At 42.9% G+C, this 11,287-nt stretch overlaps 1 protein-coding gene across 9 annotated transcripts; it reads right to left on the reverse strand.

Moving 5' to 3' along the window:
- Positions 1-3,110: 3,110 nt before the first annotated feature.
- On the reverse strand, positions 3,111-7,781 carry ZNF32 (zinc finger protein 32). Of its 9 annotated transcripts, none has more exons than XM_043476277.1 (4): positions 7,674-7,746; positions 6,635-6,848; positions 5,307-5,446; positions 3,111-4,093 (listed from the first exon to the last, which is right to left on the reverse strand). In XM_043476277.1, exons 3-4 carry the CDS (start codon positions 5,374-5,376, stop codon positions 3,300-3,302), a joined length of 864 nt encoding a protein of 287 aa, XP_043332212.1. In that variant the 5' UTR covers positions 5,377-5,446; positions 6,635-6,848; positions 7,674-7,746; the 3' UTR covers positions 3,111-3,299. The 9 variants fall into 9 exon arrangements, with proteins under 9 accessions (XP_043332212.1, XP_043332211.1, XP_043332210.1 ...); XM_043476276.1 differs by having other exon boundaries at positions 7,505-7,729; XM_043476275.1 differs by having other exon boundaries at positions 7,474-7,729.
- Positions 7,782-11,287: the final 3,506 nt, after the last annotated feature.

Here is an 11,287-nt window from a genome sequence, read left to right on the forward strand (position 1 = left end):
GGCACGTGAAAAGATGCTCAGCATTGTCATTTATTAGAGAAATGCAAATCAAAAATACTGTGTATACATATATGTGATAAGTGAATCACTTTTGTACAAAGCAGGAAATCTCTAGCATGAAACTTTGCAAACCACTTTTGACACAGTTGGTCACAACATCTCCAAACACTACAATTTTTTTTTGCATTTCAGTTTCATTTTTACCATTCTTGAAATAATGAAGCATAAGATGCTGAAAAACGTTGCTTTTTTCTTCTGTCTTCAATATTAAAATGGCTACACAAATACTCATGTTGGCAAGTTTTTAAAAAATGCATACTGATATGACAGCTATCACAATACAGTCTAATAAAATTGTTTTGAATGAAGTTATAACTAAAGCACTACTAGATCCATCTTATGGGAAAAACCAAACAAAATTTTTGGCCAACTCAAAACTTCTTTATTTTATAATTTGGATTGCATCTGTGTTAGCTGATCTAAACCTTACCTCCTGTTTTGTCAAAGGGAATGTTTATTTTTAAACCTTAAGCTTTCCTGTGAACCATAAGTCATAGTTTCCTGTTTTTATTTTATAAGTATTAAGTTGCTCCCCAGATTTTTCATTTTTTCAAAATAGTTTATCCTTAAGAAATATCTTAGCTAATACTACTGTATAGCAAATAACTTGAAAATTTAGTGGTATAAAAACATAACCTTTAATTTTTTGTATGATTTCGTATGTTTGGAAGTTGGCAAGAAAGTTCTAACTACGGGGTTTCTCATCTAGTTTTCATGAGATGTCATCTGGGACTTCAGTCAACCTGTAGATTCTCCTGGGCTAGGCATCTACTATGGCTCACTCACATGGCTGAGAGTTTATGCTGAGTGTTGGGAAGTAAGGTGAACCTGTCCAGTGGAGCACTTACATATTGTTTGTCCAGCAGAGTGGCCTTGAGATAGTTGGAGTTTTTTACTTAGCACCTGGTTGTCTCCAGAGTAGGTGTCCTGAGAATCATGCAGAACTTTCCAGACTTTTAAAGGGCTTTTTAGACCTATTCTGGGAAGTCATGTAGCATCACTTCTACCATGTTTCATTGTTTGAAGCTGTCACAGGCCTACCTGGATTTAAGGGGAGATGATATGGACATGAGATGGGTATCAAAGAACTGGGCAGTGTTTTAAAATTACTTGATTATTAAACTTTATATATATAAAGTGTACTTTGCATACCTACATGCATGCATAGATTTTAAGTGTTAAGTTCAATCAGTTTTGACAGCTGTATATACCCATGCATCTATCACCTGAAGAAAGAATATTTTTTCTTTGTGAGCTTGTCTTGTGCTTCTTTCAAGTAAGGCCCCTCCCTCCATGTCCATAGAGGCAACCACTGTTTGACATGTTTTAACACAGATTAGCTTTTTCTGTTCTGTGAAATGATATAAATGGAATTATATATTTGTATGTGTATGTTTGGGTTCTTTCACTCAACACAAATTGTTGAGATTTTTTTCTATGTTATTGCATTTATCAGTTTTAAAATTGCTGAGTGGTATTTTATTATATGACTGTACCATCGTTTATTACCTTGCCTGTTATTGGACCTATGGGCTGTTTTCAGTTATAAATAAATGAGGATGATACGAACATTTTTATATGCATCTTCAAATATTATCAGGGTACTTTAGGAGCAATATTGTATTACTGTTGAAACCAAGGGGCGTCCCTGGTGATTCAGTGGTAAAGAATCCGCCTGCCAGTGCAGGAGATGTGGGCTTGATCCCTGGATGGGGAAGATCCCCTAGAAAAGGAAATGGCAATGGTATTCTTGCTTGGGAAATTCCATGGACAGGGGAGCCTGGTGGCCTGCAGTCCTTAGGGTCGCAAGAGTTGGACATGACTGAGTGACTAAACAACAATTCAAACCCATAGTGTTTCTATGTTCAAAGATCTTTTGATAAAATTTACCTATTTTCTGTCAAGTTTCTTGGGATTAAGGAGCCTCCAGCCTATTAGGATCTACTAGAGGGAACCTAGAGTTTATAAGAACCTACAGTTTATAAGATAAAGAAAGAATGAGAATCTTATCAAGAAAACCATTCTATTTACATCATTCATCATTTTAATTACATAAAAGCTCACAATGAAAATTTAGAGATAGCTAAAGTGAAAAAACAAAAACGGAAATTCTCCCTTAAAAGTAACTTCTTTTCTCTAGTATTTCTCGATCTCATCTACTAGAGGTTAAAAAAAAGTTAATAGATAATCCTTCCAAATTTTCTTCCAGTGAGTCCATGCATGTATGCAGGAAGAGGACTGTGTTGTTGGAGGACTGGATCTTCATTATTGACTACAAATCAGCTCAGTAATGAGGACACTTAGGCCCTTACTGGGCTTCCCAGGTGGCCTAGTTGGAAAGACTCTGCCTGCCAATGTGGGAGATGCAAAATAGGTTTGATCCCTAGGTTGGGAAGATCCCCTGGAGGAGGAAGTGGCAACCCGCTCCAGTATTCTTGCTTGGAAAATTCCAAGGACAGAGGAGCCTGGCAGGCTACAGTCCCAGGGGTCGCAGTCGGACACAACTGAGCGACTAAGTGCACACATGCATGCCCTTACTGGGTGATTCTGAGATATTGCTACTGCTGCCGAAAGGGAATGAAAGTCATCGTATCTCTTCCCAAACTGTAGATACTTTTCTGCTCTTTGGCTATAGGCAAGTAATCTCTATCCTAGTTAGGAGTGGAAGATTGAAGTGAACCACAGGGCAGACTTGGAAGGGATCCTGTTTTGTAAGGAAAGTTTAGGGTCTCTGCTACGAACATGGGTGATTTGTTAGAATATGCTCTTGAGGCTATCATCCAGATAATACAGTGTTCAATATGAGGGGTTATATTTGCCTCATAAATTCTGCCCATGGGTCTTGAATGTAAAACAAAATTTGAATATGTAGAGAAGAAAAGAATCTTGGGATTGGTAAGGGGCTGGATTTTTTGAATAGGCCGATGATGTCAATTGCAAATATAAAACCTGTATCTGCTACATACATCTCCAATTGTGTACTAAATTAATGGAGGTACCTTAGGAAATCAAGTCAAAATAAATGGACAGAAATTATGAACCATACATGATAATGATAATAAACAAGACATTTATTTTTCATACTCATTTGGGGGGAAAAAAGAAAACTCAGTTTGCTCTACCCAGTGATGGTCTTTCTGAAGGAGTCTCCATTCATTCCATAAAATTGGATAGGCTGTTTAATCTCAGGTGATTTTATCCTGTTAATTCATAAAGAGAACTTCCTCTGAAGAGAGCGGTTACAAGGTGAGCCTTTGTGAGCAGCTTCGCTGGTGCACAGCCAGACTCCCTCTCTGAGTGAAGCTTTTCCCACACTGGCCACACAGATAGGGTGTTTCTCCTGTGTGGATTTTCCCATGCAGAACACAGTTCCCCCTGGTGTGGAAACTCTTCCTGCATTGTGCACAGGCATAGGGTTTCAGGCCTGTGTGGACTCTGATATGAACAATTAAGCTTCCTTTCTGACTGAAGGCTTTTCCACACTGATCACATCTATAGGGCTTCTCACCACTATGAACTCTTCTGTGAACAGCAAGGTTACTTTGATTCCTGAAGCTTCTCTGACAAATAGCACACTCATAGGGTTTCTGTCCCGTGTGGAGTCTTTCGTGAACGGCCAGACTACCTCGTTGACTAAAGCTTTTCCCACACTCCTTGCACTGATAGGGCTTCTCTCCTGTGTGTATTCGTTGATGTGTAACAAGATTGCCTTTGGCCCTAAAGCTTTTTCCACAATGGGTACACTCAAAGGGCTTCTGACCAGTGTGGATTCTCTCATGTAATGTTAGACTACCCTTCTGCCTGAAGGATTTTCCACATTCCTGGCACTCATAGACCCTCTGTCTCACTCCAGGTGGATCTTCCTGTAGTGTCTTAGAATCTGGGGATTTTTGTTCCAGCTTCTCTCTTCTGAAAGAATTCTGGAAATCCCAGCTTGAGGATCCTGTGGCCTCAGAGTGATCATATTTTTGGTGGGCTTCTGTCATCACATCTGGTAAAATGAGAGGGAAGTCATGTAAGATGCACCAATATGCTGAGTGAGAAGAACAGGGAAAAAAGAAACAATGCTTTGAGTGCTTATTATGTGCCAAATAGTATAAACTTTGCATAATTTAATCCTGAAAACAATCTTTTGTTACAGTTAAGAAATGAATGTATAGGGTGGTTATCAAAGATCGCGTCTAGGTAAGCACAGAATTAGGACTCAGACACAGGCATGCTCTGTAGCAGTGTACTGCCTCTAAATTTAGTTTAATTTAGCTTCCCAAATAGTCTTGTGTATAGACATGATTATCTCCATTTTACAGATAAGAAAACAAGCCAGAAAAATAAAACTATATAAGATCACATTTAGTCCCATACTGAAGTTTTATCTGACACCAAGACAGGTGTGGATCCAGGCTGTATGGGGCCTAACGTTTTAAATTTTGGAGAGATTCCCATTAAAAAGCAATATAGAAGTAGGGATAGGACCTTAAAGAGACCAGTGTAAGGGAAAGCTCCTGAAGCTTAAGTTTTGTAGGCTTCATGAGAAATCCACCTCTGCTCTAGTCTGCTCTCCTTAACGGTGGAGTAGAGTAGGCCCATGCTGTCAGGATATATGTAGCAGAATCCTGGATACTTTACATCTATTAATTTTAATCACTGCAAACCTGCAAGATAGAACTTATTGTCCCATTTTGCAGATGAAGAGCCTGGAGCTCAAGAAGGTTAAATAACTTGTCTAATACCACAGATCCAGTCATGGCAATCATAGAATTTGATCCAAGGAATTTTTCCCTTTAAAATCCATGCTGTTTCAATCTGCTAAGCTATGGTGAAACTGAAGTCAGTTTTGGTTTGGAAGTTTTTCTCAATCCTTCCTATGCAGATATTGACAGTATTTCCCAATATTGCCCTGTATATGAACCTCCTACTGCACTTTAAATATGAGTCCATTCATCACTAGTAGTTTTTTGGAGTCATCCTAGGTAGATTGCAACTTATTCCTCTGTCTTACCATTGCTCCTTCAGTGATTGTGCTGAGATTTAAAACTGCTCATTCATTTTCTCAGATACTACCTACATATCAAAACTGTTCTCTTGCTGTTTCTAACTCGAGCTTGTAGGCTTTCCCTGTAACCCCTAAAAATAGTGAGTTTCACCAAAGGAACATCTTCTCTGCATCCCCAGCCTGTTGTCCAGTGGTGAGAACAGGGACACTGATTATTGTGACTTGAGGGCATCCCAGCAATCAACAGACTCACTGAAAAAGGCTACATTCTGGGCATATCTTCCATGACAGTCCAGCAGGGTAGCTGTTGGAAATCCAAACATGTCCACTCCTGCTGTATGAGCTTAATCACCACCTCTTCGTATGATTCTTCCATGGGCTGTACTTGAGTACCTAGGGAGGGAAAAACAAAAACAGAACAACAAAAACAGGAATGGATAAGAGAATTGATAAGTGAGAAGAACAGTCAACAGGAGCTCTGCTTTGGGGTATGAGTGAATGGAGGAAATCTTGTTTGCCTAATGTAATACCAGTCATCTATAACATAACTGCAAAATGGGCCAAGACGTACCATAGCTACTTATAAATGAGTCCAGGACGAAGCAAGAGGTGCAAAAGCAGAGAAGACAAAAAGCCAAACATGTTTCTTTTCCTGCCAATGCCAAGAAAATGGTCCTTACTATTTGTACCTTACCTTTGCATGGGATTGGAATCTTCCATTTCCTTCCCCTGCCTAACTGCCTGCTATTTTATCCTCCAAGCTTCCAGAGAAATTCAGACTATAAAAAACAACATTTCAGCCTTAATAATTGGTTCTGTGATTGAAATGTCTCTGACTTTCCTCTCCAGTCCCCTCTAGATTGTTAGGACAGAACAAGAGCTTTCATATTTCCTTTTAGCACTTCTTTAGAGGCTCTTCAAGATATGAGAATACTAGTTCTGAGGAAGCATACTTGTCAATTCTTGGAAAAAGAACTACTTCAGATTCCAAATCCAAGTAACTTGCCCCAAGTCCCAGAGCGAGTATGGAGTCAAGGTGGAGCAAAGGTTCAAATCCAAGACTTCTTGGATCCAAAGCCTATGTCTAGACAATTCTTTACTTTCTCATCACTAAAAAGTGAATGGAACAGAGCTTGATCAGACTACTATTCTTCCAGATCCTAGGAATCCTCCTACTCCATAGTATCATTTTCTATTTTGGGGGGAATATTCTTATTTCAGGACCCTAATTACTAAATTCTTACACTTAATGCAGTGGTTCAGTGTGTATAATCTTTCCCTCTAATATATCCCATGAAAATGCTGGCCTTATGATTTAATGAAATTAAGCAGTGTGATGCTACAGTTCTTTGTTAACCCAAGCATCTGGTCTTCTTGACTGCTGCACCTCCTGTTCCATGTTGTGATGACTGTAGAGGCATTAAAAACTCTTATTTGAAAGACTCAGCTCCAGTTTGCATTGCAAGCCACAAAGCAATGCCCTATTGGTGTCAGGACATCATAGCACCATTCACTTGGAAGTGCTAGGTGTTACTGATCAACCACACATCCACCAAGAGTCAATGAAAAGTACATGGGTACCTGCTGCCTGAGGCTGGACCCTGTCCTTGGTGAGTCAGCAAATAGTTTGCTCAGAACACCTTGGGTAGAATTTTCAGCTGTGCCTCTCCACAGGCTGTGAGATATTCAAGTAACAGCTCAGCTATGTTTCAAGAACCTCCTGATTAATGAAGGGAAATTGCCGTATTTTTCTCCATAGATTGCACAGGTGTGCGGAATCAAATTCCTGAAGATTCTGTAGAAAGACACTTTATAATAGAAAATAGTGCTTTTTCCTATCAAGCAAGCTATTATATCCTGCTTACAATGAGGCCACGAGAGACGAATCCTACCCTCTGTCTCCCCTTAAATGACACTGGGGAAGTAACCAAACAGCCCTGACCTACTCAGTCACTTAAATGCTGTAATATCAAGAAGCTTCTGGGAGAATCAGAGTCAAACGTCAAGGGCCTCTGACATGACCTAACAGACTTAAGGCCTAAAGGTGAGAGTCCTCAGTGAAGGACCAGGACAGGGGGAACTCTGCTGTATCCGGGGCATAGTTTCAGGACTAGGAGATTCTGGGCAGGGGTGATTATTTTCCCCGCACACCGGAATTCACTTTGTCCTTTCCCATTTCCCTACTCAGAGGAATTTGTTCTTTCTTTCACCCAGCCTAGAGACTGCATTTCCTGTCTCCATCTTATGAAGCCCTCCCCGCGGGCCCAGAGGCACACCAGCCTATGGTCCCTCCCGCGTCTCCAGGTGCGGGGCCTTCCCGCACTCCCGGCCCTGCCTTGCGGCAGACGGGCCCCTGCTCCTCCCGACAGACTCTGCCATTCCCCGCCTCAGCGATTTCCCCACCCGGACCCGCGCCGGACCTCAGCACCCAGCTCTCGGGTCCAGCTAGACCTTTTCTTGCGGGCCGCAGACCTCTCGCCTCGCAGCTGGCCTCTCTGGGGAGGCTCCAGGCTGGTCAGGCCTGCTCAGGGACGCGAGGGGGTGGGGGTCGGAGGCGGCGGCCTGAAGGCGGGGCCCTGCCTTGTCTGGGTGTATTGACCCAGCCAGCGGCCTCACTCACCACAGCCGCGCGCGCCCGCAGACAGACAAAGGCCGGCACCGAGCCCTTAGGAACGCCGGCGCGAGTGGACCGGACTACAACTCCCAGGAGGCTCCGCGCGAGCCCCAGCCCCGTGCTTTGGCGGCCCCGGCTTCCCCGAGCACTGTGGGAAACGTAGTTCGGCGATGCGACCCTCTCGGCGTGTCTAGGCGAGCGCTGGGCGCTCGGGTCACTCCTGTTTGGACCGAGTCAGAGGCGCAGACTTGTTCGCGGTCGTAGAGCGACTACCAAGAGCGCCAAATGGCCACTCAGATTAGCTAGGCATGGGATGGCAGCTTGGTGAAGCCATCCTCCGAGCCAGGGGTCTTGCATGGCACTGTGGAAGGAAACAGAGTTGGGAAGAAATGAGTTGATGAAGCCTGGGGTGCTTAGGGTTTTGTGTCGAGCAGTTTCCTGAGCCAAGACTAACTGTTCTGAAATTAGAGTTCTGAGGCAAGGAGCAAATATTTCAAGCGAAGTCTGTGGGAGAAGAGAATTTGAAACACCACGGGAGAATTCCAAGAGGTAGTGTCGGGGAAGTGTGTAATTTCCTTGGTTCTGTCTCCTGGCAACAAAAATTTGAAGTGATGGACAGACCAGTGTTACAGGTCCATGTTACAGCTAGGTTTTATTTAGAGAGTAAAGGAAAATACAGCTTCCAGGCATGAGGCCATGCCGACCCAAAAGACAGAAGAGAGACCCCCAGGTCCAATTTTGGCCCCTCTTTTTATATGTTTTTTCTCCTCCCCCTGACCCTTCCTTATGTAAATTGGGCTAGCCAGGAGGGCTGTTTGTTTTACCTGGGGTTGTCACTCTGGTCCTCCGACCTTCCCTTGTTCTTCTTTCCCGGGCTTTCCCCTTCCTTGTCCTTTAACCACCGCCATTCTGGACTCCTTTTTCCTATTCTGACTACCTAACAGTAGGAAAGGAAGGTAGTTCAATCTGGTGGAGAGCTATGCCCTTCAGATACTGTCAGTGAGAATTTGCACCCGAAATAACCGGTAAGAGATCAGGTTTGGATTTGTCTCGAATTTGCTTGTCAGCTCCATCACTGACTAGCTGCAGGATTCTGAACAGTTTCTTACCTGGTGGGGAACCAAGGATAGGATCAGGTGGCAGCTCCAGTGTCTAGGTGAAGGCTTCTTGAAAGGGTCAGGGTCCTGGCTAGCCTCCTCCCTCAACCCCATCATATTGCTTCAGAGCAAAGGCAGGTTAGTATGTGAGTCAACTCAGAAAAAAACAATCATTCTGCATGTACCCCATGAATTATGGAGAGAAAAGAGTATTTTCTAGGGTAATAAATAGATTTTTTTCTTAACTGACTATGTGTCTGAAGCATTGACCAATTGTAAGCCCTAAAAATTACTCTTGTTTAAAATCCTAAAAGATGATGCTGTGAAAGTGCTGCACTCAATAGACCAGCAAGTTTGGAAAACTCAGCAGTGGCCACAGGACTGGAAAAGGTGTTTTCATTCCAATCTCAAAGAAAGGCAATGCTAAAGAATGTTCAAACTACCACCCAATTGCACTCATCTCACATGCTAGCAAAGAAATTCTCAAAATTCTCCAAGCTAGGTTTCAACGGTATGTGAACCAAGAACTTCCAAATGTTCAAGCTGGATTTAGAAAATGCGGAGGAACCAGAGATCAAATTGCTGACATTTGTTGGATCATAGAAAAATAAGAGAATTCCAGAAAAACATCTACTTCTGCTTCATTGACTATACTAAAGCCTTTGACGGTGTGGATCATAACAAACTGTGGAAAATTCTTCAATAGAATGGAATATCAGACCACCTTACCTGAGAAATCTGTATGCAGATCAAGAAGCAACAGTTAGAACTGGACTTGGAACAATGGACTGGTTCCAAATTTGGAAAAGGGCATGTCAAGGCTGTATGTTGTCACCTTGCTTATTTAACTTATATGCAGAGTACATCATGTGAAATGCTGGACTGGATGAAGCACAAGCTGGAATCAAGATTTCAGGGAGAAATATCAACAACCTCAGATATGCAGATGACACTACCCTTATGGCAGAAAGCGCGGAGAAACTAAAGAACCTCTTGGTGAAAGTGAAAGAGAAGAGTGAAAAAGCTGGCTTAAAACTCAACTTTCAAAAAGCTAAGATCATGGCATCTGGTCCCATCACTTCATGGCAAATATGGGGAAATAGTGGAAACAGTGACAGACTTTATTTTTTTTGGTCTCCAAAATGACTGCAGATGGTGACTGCAGCCATGAAATTAAAAGACCCTTGCTCCTTAGAAGGAAAGTTATGACAAACCTAGACAGCATATTAAAAAGCAGAGACTACTTTGCTGACAAGGGTCCATCTAGTCAAAGCTATGGTTTCTCCAATAGTCATGTATGGATGTGAGAGTTGGACCATAAAGAAAGCTGAGTGCTGAAGGATTGATGCTTTTGAACTGTGGTGTTGGAGAAGACTCTTGAGAATCCCTTGGACTGCAAGGAGATCAAACCAGTCCATCCTAAAGGGAATCAGTCCTGAATATTAATTGGAAGAACTGATGCTGAAGCTGAGGCGCCAATAGTTTGGCCCCTAATGTGAAGAACTGACTCATTTGAAAAGACCCTGATGCTGGGAAAGATTGAAGGCAGGAGGAGAAGGGGACAACAGAGGATGAGATGGTTGGGTGGCATCACGGACTTGATGGACATGAGTTTGAGCAAGCTCCAGAAGTTGGTGAAGGAGAGGGAAGCCTGGCATGCTGCAGTCCACGGTGTCAAAAAGAGTTGGACATGACTGAGCTGAACTAAAGAATCACTCAGTACATGGGGAAAGAGCTCTTTTTTTCATGGGACTTCTCTGAAGGGCCACTCAAGCACAGGCAATCAAATCCTTGGCCCTGTTTTATGATACTGGGAGGGGGCAAGGGTTGATTTTGAGAAGCTGTGAGATAAAGCCTCTCATAAATGCCTTAGGCCACCTTCAAATGTATTTTTATAGGATCCTGGCCTCTGAGAGGGAATTTGAACAGGGATGACTGGCATTAAAGTTCATGGTGACTGAGACGGCTTGGCTTCCTCCCCCTTGGAACTGCCCTTGTTTTCCTTCATCCTGGAGCTCTCCTCAGTGTACTTCTCTCTAGGCTCCCTGCTCCAGAGCTGTCACTCGGAGACTATCCTGTTGAATGAGGGGTTTCACAAGGAATGCTTCCTTTTGCTAGGTCCGTGTTCTCTACCAAAAAGCCACCTGTTAAACAAAACATTTAATTTAACACAGTGTATAAAGTGTAATAAGTTGATGCCTAAATGTTAGTTATTACTATTACTAACAACACATCATTACGTAAGTTCTTTGAACTTGGATGTCCTGAGCCCTTTTTAAATGTCAGGTACTGTGCTGGGTTTTGGGGACACAAATGTCAACAAGACAGACTCCCTTCTCCAAGGAAGGGAGCTGACAGTCTAGTTGAGAAGAATGCACCCCCTTCCTCCAAACCTGGGCCAGCAGCTGTCTCACAGAGAATTTCCTGCAGGGGGAACTGCCCTGTAGGCCCCACTCCCTAAAGACCTCTCAGCATGAACACGGGGCTGCCTGTGGTGCCTCCTTCATTACTTGTTCCAGCGTC

This window comes from Cervus canadensis, chromosome 8 (genome assembly GCF_019320065.1).
Source record: "Cervus canadensis isolate Bull #8, Minnesota chromosome 8, ASM1932006v1, whole genome shotgun sequence".
Classification (NCBI taxonomy): Eukaryota; Metazoa; Chordata; class Mammalia; order Artiodactyla; family Cervidae; genus Cervus; species Cervus canadensis.

Excerpts from the sequence above, each read along its gene's own strand:
- ZNF32 (XM_043476274.1), bottom strand. The coding sequence starts at position 5,376 with ATGTTTGGATTTCCAACAGCTACCCTGCTGGACTGTCATGGAAGATAT. Across the intron at positions 4,094-5,306 it reads CCAGAATGTAGCCTTTTTCA|CATATTGGTGCATCTTACAT; the intron begins GTGAGTCTGTTG and ends CTTCTCACTCAG.